The following is an 18,362-nucleotide window of genomic DNA, read 5'->3' on the forward strand; positions in this document are numbered from 1 at the left end:
AGGCACCCCTGCCATAATTTTTTATGAATGGTTTCATTTGAGATTGTCACATACTATATGGTTCCCTCACTTAAAGTCTACAATTCAATGATTTTTTGGTATATTCACAGGTAACGTGCAACTATCACCAGTTTCAGAATTAAAATTTTTATGACCTCAAGAATGCCATTTAGCTCTATCATCCTTATCCCCTCTAGTTCTAAGCAACCACTAATCTAACCTCAGTCTCTATTTCCCTGTTCCGTACAAGTCATGTGAATGGGATGAGTCTTTTGTGACTGGCTGCTTTGACTTAGCATAACGTTTTCAAGGTCCGTCCATGTTGTAGCATACCCCAGAATTCCATTTCTTTGTGGATGGTTCCGATCCCGTTGCATGGGTATACACATTTTGTTTAAGCCATTCCTCAGTGGATGTTTGAGTCTCGCTGGCTTTCTCCACAGCCTTACCTTGGTTTCTGCTATAGATACTCCTGTGTAAGTTTTTGTGTGGATGCATGTTTTTATTTCTCTTGGTTTGTACCCAGGCATGGAATTGCTGAGTCATATAGTAACTAGTTTAATCATTGGAGGAAATGACTTTTCCAAAGCCAGCTGTACAGTCTTCTCCCCACAGCCAGTATACGAGGGTTCTACTTTCTCCAGCCTAATCCAGTTACCTGACTTTATTAGAGCCATTCTGGGTGTGACGTGGTGCCTTGTGGTTTTGAATTGCAGTTCCCTGATGACTAAGGATGTCAAGTATCTTTTCATAGTATTATTGTCCATGAGAGTATCCTTCTTAAATGTCTATTCAGATCTCTTACTCCTTTTTAAATTGGATTATCCTTTTACATTGAGCTGTTCTTCTGAATACAATTCCTTATTAGATATATCAGTTGCAAATTTTCTCTCATTCTATGGGCTGTCTTTTTGCTTTCTTTTTTTTTTTTTTTTAAAGATTTTATTTATTTATTTATTCGACAGAGATAGAGACAGCCAGCGAGAGAGGGAACACAAGCAGGGGAGTGGGAGAGGAAGAAGCAGGCTCACAGCAGAGGAGCCTGACGTAGGGCTCGATCCCATAACGCTGGGACCACGCCCTGAGCCGAAGGCAGACGCTCAACCGCTGTGCCACCCAGGCGCCCCTGTCTTTTTGCTTTCTTGATGGTGTCCTTTGAAGCACAAAAGTTTTTAATTTTGATGAAGTCTTGCTTTTTTTTTTTTTTTTGAACTCTTGGTGTCCTTAGACTCCTGCACCTAATCCAAGGTCACGAATATCTATTTCTATGTTTTCTATTAATAGCTCTTTGGTCCGTTTTGTGTTAATTTCTGCATATGGTATGAGGTAAGGGTCCAAGTTCATTGTTTTTGCATGAAACTATCAAGTTTTTCCAGGACCACCTCTTGCAAAGGCTATTCTTTCCCCATCTTGGCAGCCTTGTTGAAAATCAGTTGGCCACGGAAACCTGGGATGATTTCTAGACTCTCCGTTTCATTACATACATCTGTATGTCTATCATCGTGCCTGTACCACAGTGCCTTGGTCATTGGTTTGTACTAAGTTGTGAGATTGGGGATTGTGAATCCTACTTTGTTCTTTTTCAAGATGGTTCTGGCTATTCTGGGTGCCATCCAGTTCCATGGAAATTTTACCATCAGCTTGTCACTTTCTACAGAGAATCAGGTGGGATTCTGATAGAGAATTCACTGAATTTGTACATCAGTTTGGTGAGTTACCATCCTAACAATGCTAACTCTTCTGATCGATGAATGTGGGGTGTTTTTCCTTTTTTAAAATTATCTTTAGTTTCATTCAACAATGTTTTGTAGTATTCAGAAGATACATTTTGTACTTCTTTGGTTAACTATTCCTGAGTATTTTCTTCCTTTTGATACTATTAGAAATGGCATTTTCCCATTTCATTTTCAGATTGTTCAAGTATATATAATTGATTTTCACGTATTGAGCTTGTATTTTACAACCTTACTGAACTAATTTATTAGTTCTCAAAGTTTTTTTAGTGAATTCCTTAGGATTTTCTATATACTAGATCACGTCATCTGCAAAGAGATCATTTTATTTCTTCCTTTCCTATCTAGATGCCTTTTATTTCTTTTTTCCTGCCTATTTGTGCTGGCTAGACCCTCCAATACAATATTGAATAGAAGTGTTGAGAAAGAAATCTTTGTCTTCTACCTGATCTTAAGGAGTAAGATTCAGTCTTGACCATTAATTATTAGGATATTAATTATGGGTTTTTCATAGATGCCCTTTATCTGAAGAACTTCCATTGTATTTCTTAATTTCTTAAATTTTTTTTTATCATGAAAGGGTGTTGGATTTTGCTAAATCCATTTTCTACATCTATTGAGATGTGATTTTTGATTTTCATTCTATTAATATATTACATGAAGTCATTATTTTAAATTATACGTGAGATTTGTTTTAATCGAGTATAGTAAGGTGATAGACAGAAACAACTGCCTTAAAATTTCCAAGAGAATGGAGCATGCCACACGGGGAAGTATCAAGGTTGGACAGAAGGAGCATAGCCCATAGCCTTATTTTGGTTTCTGCAGGAAGGAATGGGCAAGGCACAGTGGGCAAGTTTGAGCATTTAGGATTATATAGTTTGAGTAATTTCAGTGGGCTCTGGGCTAGAGAGGTGATCTCTAGTTGTCAGGTTCCTGGCCCTGGGGTGATTTAGGCCAGTGGAAATACTGGCTTGGTGAGTGAGAGTTAGGTAAAGGAGGTGTTTGGGAGAGGGACTTGAGATATGGACTGTGGATTGGTTGGTTTGCATGAAGGGCAACTTTATTACCATCTCTAGGAATTCATTAGCCTTGGATGGGCAGTGTCTCTAGGCCCCAGGATACCAATTCATTATCAAATACAGAAAATAAAAAAACATGATTAACACAATCCTTTTCAGATGTTAAACCAACTTTCCATCCTTCGGATAAATCCCGTTCAGTTACGGTGTAGAATTCTTTGTACATATTGCTGTATTTGGTTTGCTAATAATTTATTGGGGATTCTTGTATCCATATTCATAAGAGATACTGGTCTGTATTTCCATTTTTTTGTGAGGTCTTTGTCCGGATTTGGTATCAGGGTAACACTGCCTTCATAAAAGTAGGTTTGGGGAGTATTCCCTCCACTATTTATTGGAAGAGTTTATGAAGAATTGGTATTATTTTGAGTTTTTGGTAGAATCAACATTCAAACCATCTAGGCTTTTTCTTTTTTCTTGTTTTTTGTGCTTCAATCTCTTTGCTTGTTACAGGTCTAATCAGATTTTCTCTTTCTTGAGTCAGTTTCAGGAGTTCGGTGTCTAAGAATTTGCCCATTCAATCTAAATTATCTAATTTGTGGGTACCCAACCGTCCATAGTATCCATTATAATCCTTTATTTCTTCAATCATGGTTTCCTTTGGTTCTGTATGTTTATAAAGCTCACTTTGAGGACTTGGGAGAAGTCTGGCATCTGGTCACTCACAGTTTCTGTTGCCTGCCATTTTCCCAGTGTATAATGGGTCTTTCTTTGCAAGCCTCATCATTTTTTAATGGAAACTGGACACTTTAGATAATACACTGTAGCCAGTCTGGGAACTGAGTCTCCCACCCCACTGTAGTTTGTTACTGTTACTTGCTTATTTGCTTAGTGACTGGTTGGATTGTTGTAGTGAAAGCCACCCCCCCCCACGGCAGGAGGGCACAGCATTGGGTATGCCCTGGTCACCCTAACGCTGGGTTGGGCTCATTCCTCTCTCGACCACACTAAGCTGTTCAACAATGCTGATGGACGGCTGACTGCTCTGTTTTCAACAATGTCCTGGAGGCATAAATTACTCTGCTAACTAATGCAATCAAATTCAGGTTCCTTTAAGAGGAGCAGTTTCTGAGATCAGTAATTGATATCTTCTTGTAGGACTCCGGGTGGGCTCATCCAGCTATGTCATTTCCCAGCAACCCCCCAACTTCCCAACTGCCCTCCTCCTCCTTCTGCAAACTAGGGGGCCTATATTTGAATCTTTATCAAAACAAACCTCTTCCCAATTCCCTTTCATTACAACTTCTGTTCTTGAGTGTGCCCTGAGGATTAACCTTCTCTAAGAGGGCAAAAGAAGTCAGTTGCTTTGAGCGGACATTAGTTGCTATCCCCCTGGGCAGGATGTCTGAACCTTGCCTCTGGATTTGGGCGTGGAGACGATGGCAAGCTGCTTCCTGTTTTAGAAGCCCAGCACTTGATGAGTGTGGAACAGCAGCCCAAGATCCTCTCAGCTTATCTGTCCTGGCACAGACCCATCACCTCAGGGGCTGGGGCAAGGATGGCCAACACCCTAATATTCTTAGCGTGAGGAATCCACAGCAGAGCCTCCATTGCGTGCGTGGGCACTGGGAGAAGAAGGAATCCTACCTCTCGCCAAGTCTCTCCCAGGAGATGGGAGTAGGATGTGAAATGCTGATATTCTGCTCTTGCCGAGAAGAAAGCCCTGCAACTGTAATCTGGGGAGAGAGGTAGCCTTGTGGCGCTGGGTGCAGCAGTCCGGGGTAATGTCTCCACCTGGCCAAGCTGGCAGGCGAGAGGAAGGGAATGGTCTTGCTTCAAGTACCAGACCCGGCTTTCTTAACAATTGTGGTGTGAAAAGATGCTTTGTCATTGGCTGTCTGCCCTGAGAACCGTTTCCAGAGCCCCGAAATGGTGTCTTTCCATTTTCATTTTTTTCATGAATAATTTTCACCAGTTTTCTCTGGGGAGGGAAACAGGGAAGCTCTGTTGCTATAGTTATAGCTATTAGCATAGCTGGGTGTCAGGTTATTCTCAGAAAATTAACATCACTAGAGACAAGCCACAACAATTCTGAGGGAGTATAAGAGGCGCTGCTTGTCATAACAGCTGCTAAGAATAAAAGAGAACAAAATCAACACATGGTAAGTGCCCAGCTTAATTTCTTGTGAGGTATGTATCAAGACTTGCAAAACAACTTGGATGACAAAGAAAAACTACGATGATCAACTCTGAATTTGTAATTTGACTGCAGAGAGAGAAGAATTCTGGGAGCAAATGTGTGATTTCCATGCATTCTGGGACCACCACAACCATACAAGACCCTAAGAACCCAGAGCAGAGGAAGACATTTACTTTTGACCTGGCGTATTGGTCTCACGATGGATTTCAGAAGGGTCAAGACGGTGTGTTTATTTCAGCTGGTCCTAGCAGTCAATTTGCAAGCCAGGTGAATTGCTTTATAGCACAACTTCAAAGCAAAGGTGGTTGTTTGGTTTGTTTGTTTTTTAAATGAAGTATTAACCGTAGAACAGCACAATTTTTTAATGCAAGCATGCTATGATATATACTTCCATTTGAGAGTTTGATTTTAAATGTTTCATGTTAAACACAAGGTCCCAAAGTAGAGCTATTGCCTAAGTAATTTTTAGGAACTCAGATAAATCGATTTGCCAATATACTGCCAAAGTGTCAGTCAAGTTGGTTGTATTTTGTCTCTCTGAAATAAGCAAAGAAGCAAGATTTGTGATGCACTCGGCATTTGAGAACTCTTGTTTTATCAAGTATTTATCATGTGCCAAGCATTGTTCCACCTTACAGTTGCCCACAGTTTGGTGTGGGTGACAGGCAAGTAAGTGCATTCAGAAGGGTTACATGTTCTGGGATAAGAATATGGGATATGATGGGGTAACAATGGAGAGGAGGTCATTTCAATCTGGACAGAGCTCATTAAGTTCTTGGATCTGGGTGTGTATAGTCTCGATCAAAGTTGGAAACATTTCAACCATCATTTCTTCAAATATCTTTTGCCCCCTCCCCACCTTATTCCTTCTGTGATTCCAACCGAGCTTGTCCCACAGGTCCCTGAGGCTCTGTTCATTTCCCCCAAAACTTTTCTCTATCCTTCTTTCTGCCTATTTGTCTTTCAAACTCAGCTGACAGCTTACACCTTTTATTAAACCACTTCTAAAAATACACTCGAATAGTTCTGACCTCACAAACTCACTAAAAGGATTTCATGGAGGAATGCCTGCATGGCTTAGTTGGTTAAGCATCTGCCTTTGACTCAGGTCATGGTCCCAGAGTCCTAGGATCGAGCCCCATGTCGGGCTCCCTGCTCAGCGGGGAGCCTGCTTCTCCCTCTGCCTGCAGCTCCCCCTGCTTGTGCTCTCCCTCTCTCTCCCTGACAAATAAATAAAATCTTTTAAAATAAATAAATAAATAAGTAAATGTAAAGGATCTCACGGACCCCGGAATGCACCTGAGAACCATCGTCCCAGAGTAATCAATTAAAAAATCAAACAAAATTGTAACCCATCAGTCGATTGTGGGGAAGTGGGATTAGGAAGCCTCAATTCAAAACACAGCAGGAAAAGAGGGGGGAAGTCAAAAGGAGATGGGAGAAGTAGAACACAAATAGCGAGCTGGTCAACTTGATGGCAGCCGCATCAGCTATTACAGCAAATGTAAATAAGTGTGCCAACTGAAACTCGGAAATGATCGGATTTCATAGGAAAAGCTGGATCCAACTGTCTGTCTGTCTAGGGAAACCCAATTTAAATATGGACACTACCACGTAAACACTACAAAAAAACTACAGAGGCCACATTTACATCACACGAAGCAGACTTCAGCACAAGAAACAGTCCAAAAAGATAATCAATTTATTAAGGAAACATACCATCCTAAATGGGTGTGTACCTAATAATAGAACTTCAAAGTACATGAAGCAGAAACCGCTAGAAATTAAGAGAGAAACAGACAAATCTACAACTGTCATTAGTGATTTCATCACTCCTCTCTGAGTAATGGATAGAGCGATAACCCAAAATCGGTACTGTACAGAAGACCAGAGCAGCACCACGATCGACATCGAATACAGATCAACTGTATCAGAGAGCACTTTGGCTGCCCGCCACCCAACAAGCACCACACGTTCTTTACATGTGAACGTGAAACGTCCATTACGACAGGTCACGAAACTAGTCTCAATAATGTGAGATAACCGAAATCATACAAAGTATGTTCTCTAACCACCAAACTAGAAAGAAATGAAATATTAGGAAAATCCACAAGTATTTAGAAAATAACAGACTTCTAAATAATCCATAGGTCCAGGAATAAACCATAAACAAAATTAGTAAATACCCTGAATAAGAAATTTAGGGGCGTCAGGGTGGCTCAGTTGGGGAAGTGTCTGCCTTCGGCTTGGGTCATGATCTCAGGGTCCTGGGATTCAGCCCTGCCTCAGGCTCCCTGCTCAGCAGAGAGTCTGGTTCTCCCCCGCCCCACCCAATACTCCCTCTCTCAAATAAATAAATAAAATCTTCAAAATTTTTTAAAAAATTATCAAAATTTGTGAGCCACAGCTGAAGGAGGGCTTGGAGAAATTCTATAGCATCAAGTTATCAGAGAAGCACAATCTCCAGTCAACATTCTAGGCTTCCGCCTAAGAATTTAGAAAAAGAAGAGCAAATTAAACACAAAGAAGCTCAGGAAGAAATAAGAAAGATCAGTAGTTAATGCAAAAGAGTAAAATAATAGGAAAATCAATGAAACTCAAAGCTAATTCTTTCAAAAGATCAATGAAATTGAACCTCTAGCCAAACCAAACAGGAAAAAAAAAAAATACAAAGCACCAGGATGAGAAATGAAAGAGATTTTATAGATTTTATAGACATTTAAAAAAGGGAATATTATGAAAAACTTATTGTCGATACAATCAGCAGGTTAGATGAAATGACACAAGCTACTGAGGGTCCCACCAAACCAAAGAGATAATTCAAGCAGCCCAGAACAAGTTGAATTTATAGTTAAAAACCTTCTCGCAAAGAAAACTCTAGGCCCAGATGCCTTTGCTGTGAATTCTACCAAAGGAAGAAATAATGAGAATTCTTTTTTTTTTTAAGATTTTATTTATTTATTTATTTGACAGAGAGAGAGACAGCCAGTGAGAGAGGGAACACAAGCAGGGGGAGTGGGAAGAAGCAGGCTCATAGCAGAGGAGCCTGATGCAGGGCTCGATCCCACAACGCCGGGATCACGCCCCGAGCCGAAGGCAGACGCCCAACCGCTGCGCCACCCAGGCGCCCCGAAATAATGAGAATTCTTTAAAAAAAAAAATCCTAGAGCTGACAGAAGAAGCAACATTCATTTTTTTTAAGATTTTATTTATTTATTTGACAGATAGAGACAGCCAGCGAGAGAGGGAACACAGAGGGAGTGGGAGAGGAAGAAGCAGGCTCATAGCGGAGGAGCCTGATGTGGGGCTCGATCCCATAATGCCGGGATCACGCCCTGAACCGAAGGCAGATGCTTAACCGCTGTGCCACCCAGGCGGCCCAGAACATTCATTTTTTGAGGCCAATATTACACCAAAACCAGCTAAAGATTACAGAAACACTACAGACCAATACTCAGCATGAACATAGACAAAAAAACTAACAAAACTTCAGCAAACTGTATCCAACAATATATTTTAAAGACAATACATTTCTATCAAGTGGGACTTTTCCTGGGAATGTAAGATTGGTTTAATATATAAATATCTATGTAATTCATCATATGATCAGAATCCAGGGAAGGGAGAGGCATATATGGTCAGATGCAGAAAAAACTTTTGACAAAATTCAACACCCAATCAAAATCAAAACTCTCAGCAAACTTAACATAGGAGGGAACTTCCTGGAAATAAACCTTCCCTGAAATAATAGGTAACATCATATTTGATGGTGAAATGCTGAATGTGTTCCCCCTAAGACTGGGGACAAGGCAAGGAGGGTTGATCTCATCATCCCTATACAACATTTACTGTAGGTCCTAGCCAGGGCAAGACAGTAATTAATAGAAAATGAGTGATATGCAGATTAAAAAAGGAATAAGTAAAACTATTTGTAGATGACATCCTTATCTATGTAAAGAACCCTAAGAAATCAACAACAACAAAAAAGGCTACTACAGTTCATAAGTGTGCTTAGCAAAGTCAATATACAAAAATCAATAGTATTTCTCAATACTAGCGGTGAACGATTGGAAAGTGAAACCAGAACATTTATGATAATATCAAAATATGAAATACTTTAAGAAAAAATTTTACAAAACACATGCAAAATCTGTCCACTATAAAACATTACTGAAAGGAAGACATAAATGCATTAGAAGGCTCAATATTATTAAGAATTCAAATTGATGAATCAATTCAAAGCAATCCCAACCAAAATCCCGGCAGTAAGGTTTTGAAGCAATTGATAAGCTATTTTAATAATTTACATGGAATTGTAAGGGACTTAGAATAGCCAAAACTATTATTTTTTAAAAGACTTTATTATTTTTATTTTATTTACTGGGGGGAGGGGAGCAGAGCAAAGAGGGACAAGCAGATTCCACACTGAGCACAGAGCCCAATGTGGGGCTCAATCCCACGACCCTGAGATCATGACTTGAGCCAGAATCAAGAGTTGGATGCTCAACTGACTGAGCCACCCAGGTGCCCCGATAGCCAAAATTAATTTGAAAGACCCTAAAAACCCACTAGAGAGCTTCAATAGTCAAGACAGAGTGGTATTGGCTAAAAGAGATACAGATCAATGGAACAGAAGTTTCTAGAAATCGATCTTCATATACTGTCATTTTTTTTTTTATGATGATGCAGTAATGGGTTGAATAGTGTTCTCCCAAAATCTATATCCACTCAATACCTTAGAATGTAACCTTATTTGGAAATAAGATATTTGGAGAATTGGGTAAGAATGAGGCCATACTGGATTAGAGTGGACCCAAAATCCAATTCTGGTAAGATGAGGGAAATTTGGACACACAGGGAGAATGCCATGTGACTATGAAGGTAGAGATTGGAGTGATATGGTTATGAGCCAAGGAATGCCAAAGAATGCTGGGAATCACCAGAAGCTGGGAAGAGGTAAGGAAGGATTCTTTTCTAGAGCCTTCAGAGAGAGTGTGGCCTTGCCAGCTGCTTCATTTTGGACTTTCAGCCTTTGGAATCATGAGAGAATAATTTTCTGTTGTTTTTAGTCACCCATTTTGTGGTAATTTGCTATGGCAGCCCTAGAAAACTAATATTGGTGACAAGGTTCTTCAAAGTTACAGCCTTTCAACAATTGATGCTGGTGATATTAGATATTCATGTGGAAAAGTATGACCGTTCATCCTTTCCTCACACCATATAAAAATGAACTCAGAATGGATCATAGACCTAACTATTAGAGCTAAATGATAAAACCTCTGAAAGAAAGGAGAAAATGTCTGTGATCTCAGATTTGAAAGACATCTTAGGGCACAAACCTTAAAAATGCATTTTTTAAGTTCAAGTATAATTATAATAAAGGAAAATAATAAATGAGACTCATAAAAAGAAAAACTTTTGCTCTTTAAGACAGACATCCCAGGAGGAGCATGAAAAGGCAAGCCACAAAGAAAGAAAATATTTACAAAACAGATAAAATATCCAAAATATATAATGAATTCTTATAATTTAATAGTAAAAAAAGAAAAGTCAATATTTTTAAAGGGAAAAGATTTGCTCAGAGGCTTAATTAAAGTAGATATGAAAAACCAATGAAAAAGTGTCAAACTTTATGAGTTGTTAGGGAAATGCAAGTTAATGCCACAATGAGATAATACTACCCATCTGTGAGAATGACAAAAATTTAAAACTGACAACATCAAGTGTTGACAGGCATGTGGAAAACTGGCACTCTAATACAGTATTTACAGCAGTGCAAAAATGTTGAGTTATCTTGGAAAATAGGTTCTTTAAAAGTTAGGCAAACATGTGACCATACAACCCAGCAATTCCGAGAGAAATAAACTATATGCCCTCACAAACAACCGTCCGTGAGTGTCCTTAGCAACTTTATATAGAATAGTCTCTAACCAGAAGCTCACATTGAGAACGGTAAGAGAGGCAGAGACACAGTGGGGAAAAAAACGTCAGGCACAGCAACCTTCACAGAAGAAGGATACCACAAGTGTAACAGTTCTCCCCAAGGATTGAGAGGATGGAGTCCCACAGTGGGCATCCCCGGCCTTGGGGACCTGAACGGTGAGAATGAGCGATTCAAAGCCCCTGGCTTTGAAAATCAGCAGGCCTTAACTCTGGGAGAGCCCGAGAGCTATAAGAAACTGAGACTCCACTCTTCAAAGTCCAGCACACTGCAGCACACAATTTGAGACCCCGAACAGCAGTAGTTTGAAAAGCACTATATGGGGAGGTTTATTGATTAGTTGTAGGTGATGTGTCAGAGGGTCGGGGATCTGTAGGGATTTTATCCAGGAACAAGACTTCTGGCAGGTGTCACGTTTCTTGCTCTCCTTCAGCCTAGCTGGCCAAATGCTTGCAGAAGCCAGTTCTGATGCTATCTCACTCATTAGCACTGTTTGCCCTGACCCAGCATTCCCCTGTAGACACAGCCATCCAAACTGGCAACCCATCCCAAGCAGGTCTTTCCCCACCACAACCAGCAGGCAGCCTTGGCTGGGGCTGGAACCTCTCCAAAGTGGCTCCTGACCCAGCGGGCAGCCAGTCAACCAGCACACCAGTACAACTATAGCCAGGCTTATTAGTCAGCCATGCCAGGAACCAGCCCTAACTCACTGGCAAACCCACAGCAGCCAGTCATAATAGGAGGGCACACGCAGCCCACACAACAGCCATCCCCAGACCATGTGGTTCGGCTAATCCGGGGAGACTGTGCTGCTGGGCCCTACAGGACACCTTTTATATAAAGCCACACTTTCAAAACCAGGAGCCATAGCTGACCTACCTAATAAACCAAAATGAACACAAAGAGTAAGACAAAATGAGGACAGAGACGAATATGTGTCAAATGAAAGAGTGAGACAAAACCTCAGGAAAAAAAACTAAATGAAATGGAGATAAGCAATCTACCTGATAAAAAGTTCAAAGTAATGGTCCTAAAGATGCTCACCAAACTCAGGAGAATGGATGAACACAAGGAGAAGGTCAAAAAAGAGACAGAATATATTAAAAAAAATTAATCCTAGCTGATGAATACAATAACTGAAATGAAAAAGACACTAGGAGGAATCAACAGCAGATTGGCGGTTGCAGAAGAACAGATCAGTAATCTGCAAGACAGGGGGGTAGAAAGTACCCAGCTGAATAACAATCATAAAAAAAGAAGGAAGGAAGGGAGGGAGGTAGGGAGGGAATGGATGGATGGATTTTTAAAATGAGCATAGGTTGTGAGACCTCTGGGACAACATCTAACATACTAACATTTGCATTATTGGAAAGAGAAGAAAGAAAAGGGGCAAAAAACTTATTTGAAGAAATAGCTAAAAACTTCCCTAACCCTTGGGAAGAAAACAGACATCCAGGTCTAGGAAGCACAGAGAGCCCCAAACAAGATGAACCCAAGGAGGTCCACACCAAGATGCTTAAAATGTCAAAAATTAATGATAAACAATCCAAAGAACAGCAAGAAGAAAGCAAAATGTTTTATACAAGGGAAACCCCAAAAGGCTATCAGCTTGTTTTCAGCAGAAACTGCAAGCCAGGGGTGCCTGGGTGGCACAGCGGTTAAGTGTCTGCCTTCGGCTCAGGGCGTGATCCCGGCGTTATGGGATCGAGCCCCACGTCAGGCTCCTCCGCTATGAGCCTGCTTCTTCCTCTCCCACTCCCCCTGCTTGTGTTCCCTCTCTCGCTGGCTGTCTCTATCTCTGTCGAATAAATAAATAAAATCTTAAAAAAAAAAAAAAAAAAAGAAACTGCAAGCCAGAAGCAAGTGGCATGATATATTCAAAATGCAGAAAGGAAAAAACCTACAACCAAGAATATTCTACCTGGCAAGATTATCATTTAGAACTGAAGGAGAGACAGTTTTCCAGAGAAAAATTAAAAATTAAAAAAGTTGCACTTAACTAGCCTTACAAGAAATGTTAAAAGGACTTCTTTAAGTGGAAAATGAAATACCGTAAGTAGAAGAAAATTATCAAGGGAAAAAGTTCGCTGGTTAAAGCAAATATATAATAAAGGTAGTAGATCAATTACTGATAAAGCCAGTATAAAAGTTAAAAAAATGTAGTAAAATTATCTATATTTTAAAACTTCAGTTAGGAGAAACACAAAATTTTAAAAATGTAAAATATGGTGTCATATACATAAAACATATGGGGAGAAAGTAAAATTGCGGCACTTTTAGAATATGGTTAAACGTAAGCAACCATCAACTTAATATAGACGGCTGTATACAGCAAATATTACACGTGATTCTCATGTAACCACAACCAAAACCCTATAATAGATGCACACAAAATAAAGAGAAAGGAATCCTAGCATAACGTTAAAAAAGTTATCAGATCACAAGAAAAAAGAACAAGAAAGGAACAGGGAAGAATTAGAAAACAATCACCAAAATTACAAGAAGTCCATACCAATCAATAATTACTTTAAATGTAAATGGACTAAATTATCCAATCAAAAGACACAGGGTGACTCGATGAATGAAAAAAACAAGATCCACGTATACGCTGCCTATAAGCGACACCACTGTAGACCCAAACACACAGACTGAAAGCACAAAGATGGAAAAAATATCCCATGGAAATGGAAGTGGAAAAAAGAAAAGCTGGGGTAACAATATTTCTATCAGACAAAACAGACTTTAGTTTTTTAAAGATTTATTTATTTGAGAGAGAGCACGTGCAAGTGGGGGAAGGGCAGAGGGAGAGAATCCTCAGGCAGACTCCCTATTGAATGCAGAGCCTGACATGGAGCTCGATCCCGGAACCCTGAGATCATGACCTGAGTGGAAATCAAGAGTCAGACGCTCAGCAACCCAAGTGCCCCAGACGAAACAGACTTTAAAACAAATACTGTAAGAAGAGACAAGGAAGGGTATTACATAAAGATAAAGCAAACAATCCAACAAGAGGATAAGACAATCGTAAATCTCTCTGCACCCAATAGAGGAGCACCTACATTTATAAAACCAGTATTAAGAGACATAAAGGGAGAAACTGACAGTAATACAGTAATAGAAGGGGACTCTAACATCCACTCATGTCAGCAGATTATCCAGGCAGAAAATCAACAAGGAAACAGTGGCTTTGAATGACATGTACGGCCAGATAAACTTAACAGCTACATTCAGAACATTTCATCCTAAAGGAGCAGAATACATATTCTTCTCAAGTGTCCATGGAACATTCTCCAGGATAGATTTCATATTAGGGCACAAACAAACCTCAAGAAACTTAAGGACTTTGAAATCATATCAAGCATCTTTTCTTTTTAAAGATATTATTAACTTATTTGACAGAGAGCCCACATGCATGAGCAGGGGGGAGGGGCAGAGAGAGCATGGGGGGGCAGGGAGAGGGGGAAGCAGACTCCCCACTGAGCAGGGAGCCCGATGCAGAGACTGGATCCCAGGACCCTGGGATCATGACCTGAGCTGAAGGCAGACACTTAACCGACTGAGCCACCCAGATGTCCTCAAGCATCTATTCCGACCACAGTGATATGAAACTAGAAATCAATTACAAGGATAAAACTGGAAAAAACACCAACAAGTGGACACTAAGCAACAGGCTACTAACCAACAAATGGCTCAACAAAGACGTCAGAGAGGAAATAAAAAAATACATGAGACAAATGAAAATGAAAACACAAAGGGTCAAAATCTTTGGGATGCAGCAAACTCAGTTCTAAGAAGGACATTTATAGTGACACAGGCATACCTCGACGAATAAGAAAAATATTAGGGGTGCCTGGGTGGCACAGTGGTTAAGCGTCTGCCTTCGGCTCAGGGCGTGATCCCAGCATTCTGGGATCAAGCCCCACATCAGGCTCCTCCGCTATGAGCCTGCTTCTTCCTCTCCCACTCCCCCTGCTTGTGTTTCCTCTCTCGCTGGCTGTCTCTNAATGAAAATGAAAACACAAAGGGTCAAAATCTTTGGGATGCAGCAAACTCAGTTCTAAGAAGGACATTTATAGTGACACAGGCATACCTCAACGAACAAGAAAAATATTAGGGGTGCCTGGGTGGCACAGCAGTTAAGCGTCTGCCTTCGGCTCAGGGCGTGATCCCAGCATTCTGGGATCAAGCCCCACATCANGACGAATAAGAAAAATATTAGGGGTGCCTGGGTGGCACAGTGGTTAAGCGTCTGCCTTCGGCTCAGGGCGTGATCCCAGCATTCTGGGATCAAGCCCCACATCAGGCTCCTCTGCTATGAGCCTGCTTCTTCCTCTCCCACTCCCCCTGCTTGTGTTCCCTCTCTCGCTGGCTGTCTCTATCTCTGTCAAATAAATAAAAAAAATNAAATGAAATCTTTTTAAAAAATATATTAAATAACCTAATCTTACTCCTAAACGAATTAGAAAAGGAACAAAAGCCAAATTGAGTAGAAGGAGGAATAATAAAGATCAGAGCCAAAATAAACAAAATAGAGACCCCCAAAAATAGAAAGTAAGTATGAAACTAAGAGCTGGTTCTTTGAAAAGATAGACAAAATTGACATATCTTTAGCCAGACTCATCAAGAAAAAGGAGACAGATTCAAATACATAAAATCAGAAAGAGGGAAGTTATAGCAGATATCACAGAAATACAAAGGGCTATAAGAGACTATTACAAGANATCCAATAAATAAATAAAATCTTTTAAAAAAATATATTACATAACCTAACCTTACTCCTAAACGAATTAGAAAAGGAACAAACAAAAGCCAAATTGAGTAGAAGGAGGAATAATAAAGATCAGAGCCAAAATAAATAAAATAGAGACCCCCAAAATAGAAAGTAAGTATGAAACTAAGAGCTGGTTCTTTGAAAAGATAGACAAAATTGACAGATCTTTAGCCAGACTCATTAAGAAAAAGGAGACAGACTCAAATATATAAAATCAGAAAGAGGGAAGTTATAGCAGATATCACAGAAATACAAAGGGCTATAAGAGACTATTACAAGAAATTATAAGCCAACAAATTGGACAACGTATAAGAAATGAATAAATCTGTGGAAACATACAACCTTCTAGACTGAATCAGAAAGAAATGAAAAATCTGAACAGACCGACCACTAGTAACAAAATTCAATTAATAAGCGAAGAACGCCCAACAAAGAAAAGTGCACAACCAAATGGCCTCGCAGGTGAATTCTACCAAATATTTAAAAGAAGAGTTAATATTCATTCTCCTCAAATTATAAATACACAAAGATCAAAGGCACAGAGGAGAGAGTCAGAAATAAATCCATGCTTATATGGTCAGTTAATCTATGACAAAGGAGGCAAGACTGTACACAGTCTCTTCAGTAAATGGCCCTGAGAAACTGGACAGCAATGAAGTCGAAATGGGTTAAAGACCTAAAAGTGATCGAATCTATAAAAATCCTAAAGGAAAACATAGGCAGTAAACTCTTAGACAACAAGTCTTAGCAATATTTTTATGGATCTGTCCCTGCAGGAAAGGGAAACCAAGGCAAAAACAAACCATTGGAACTACATCAAACTAAAAAGCATTTGCACAGCAAAGCAAACCATCAAGAAAATGGAAAGGCAACCTACATAGATCAGTGGGACAGACAGAGAGCCCAGAAATAAACCCAGGTGTGTATAGTCGATAATCTATGACAAAGGAGCCAAAAATAGACAATGGGTAAAGGACTGAGTTTTCAGTAACTGGTGTTGGGGAAACTGGACAGTCACATGCAGAAGAATGAAACTGGACCCTACCTCACGCCACTCACAAAAATTAACTTGAAATGTATTAAAAACTTGGGGGGTTTTCATAAGCGCTGAAACCATAAAATTTCTAGAAGAAAACATTGGTTGGTAAGCTTCTACACGTCAGTCTTTTTTTTTTTTTTTAAAGATTTTATTTATTTATTCGACAGAGATAGAGACAGCCAGCGAGAGAGGGAACACAAGCAGGGGGAGTGGGAGAGGAAGAAGCAGGCTCATAGCGGAGGAGCCTGATGTGGGGCTCGATCCCATAACGCCGGGATCACGCCCTGAGCCGAAGGCAGACGCCTAACCGCTGTGCCACCCAGGCGCCCCATCTACACATCAGTCTTGGCAATGATGCTTTGGATTTGACACCAAAAATAAAAGTAAATAAGTAAGACTATATCTAAACAAAAAAAAATTTCTGTACATAAAGGAAATCATCAACAAAATGAAAATTTCTCCTATGAAATAGGAGAAAATATTTGCATATCCTGTATCTGGGAAGGGTTAATATCTAAAATAGATGAAGAGCTCATACAAGTGGAGAGCAGAACAAAAAGAAAAACAAAACGCACCAGAAGCAAAAACACACAAAAAAATCCAGTTAAAAAATTGGCAGGGGCGCCTGGGTGGCACAGCGGTTAAGCGTCTGCCTTCGGCTCAGGGCGTGATCCCGGCGTTATGGGATCGAGCCCCACATCAGGCTCCTCTGCTATGAGCCTGCTTCTTCCTCTCCCACTCCCCCTGTGTGTTCCCTCTCTCACTGGCTGTCTCTATCTCTGTAGAATAAATAAATAAAATCTTTAAAAAAAAATTTGCAGAGGAACTGAATAGACAGTTTTTCAAAGAAGAAACGCAAATAGCCAACAGGTACACTAAAAGGCATTCAACATCACTCATCACCAGGGAAATGAAAATCAAAACCACCATGAGACATCCCTTCTCGCTGGTTAGAAAGTCTCTTATCAAAAAGACTAACTCTGGTGATCATTTCACAATATATACCAATATAAAATCATTATATTGTTCACCTGAAACCAATATTATATGCCAATTACATTTCAATTTTTTTAAAGATTTAACTATTTTAGAGAGAGACACAGAGAGAACATGCATGTGCAAGTGGGGGGGGGCAGAGGGAGAGAATCTCAAGCAGACTCCCTGCTGTGCACGGAGCCCATGTGGGGCTGGATCCCATGACCCATGAGATCATGACCTGAGCGGAAACCAACAGCCAGACCCTTAACCGACCGAGCCACTCAGACGCCCCACATCCCAATTTTTAAAAAGATAGTTTTAAAACACTGCGACAATTGTGCTGTACAGAAACTTGTCACCTTTTCCTCATCCCCAAATGAGGACCACCATCCAGCTGTTGTTGACCACCTGTTATGGCTGTAGGATCCCTGTTTCACGTACTATGTGCAGGAAAATGCTTTGTATGATTGATCATAGGATGGCAAGCAGGAAGAAATTAGAAATACAGCTCTAACTCCGAAAGTAGTTGCCTTCCTAAGCTTTGTCAGTGTCCGCAGGTGTAGCTGGCAGCTCCTACGGCATAGATATCCTTCATGGGAATACATTTTCTGGGAAAAGTATGGTCACGATGCTTTCAGAAACCACTGGTCAAATTCTATATTTTAGGCCTGAAGCTCC

General features: G+C 40.2%; 1 protein-coding gene across 1 annotated transcript in view; it reads left to right on the forward strand.

Annotated features, from left to right (window-relative positions):
- The window catches only part of LOC105239607 (kinesin-like protein KIF28P), a 79,331-nt gene that overhangs the window by 1,882 nt on the left and 59,087 nt on the right, over positions 1 to 18,362 (forward strand). The window contains 1 exon segment of the mRNA XM_034666621.1: positions 5,028 to 5,222. Within this exon segment, the coding sequence (XP_034522512.1) occupies positions 5,028 to 5,222 (195 nt within the window).

The sequence above is a fragment of the Ailuropoda melanoleuca genome, chromosome 8, assembly GCF_002007445.2.
Source record: "Ailuropoda melanoleuca isolate Jingjing chromosome 8, ASM200744v2, whole genome shotgun sequence".
Taxonomy (NCBI): Eukaryota; Metazoa; Chordata; class Mammalia; order Carnivora; family Ursidae; genus Ailuropoda; species Ailuropoda melanoleuca.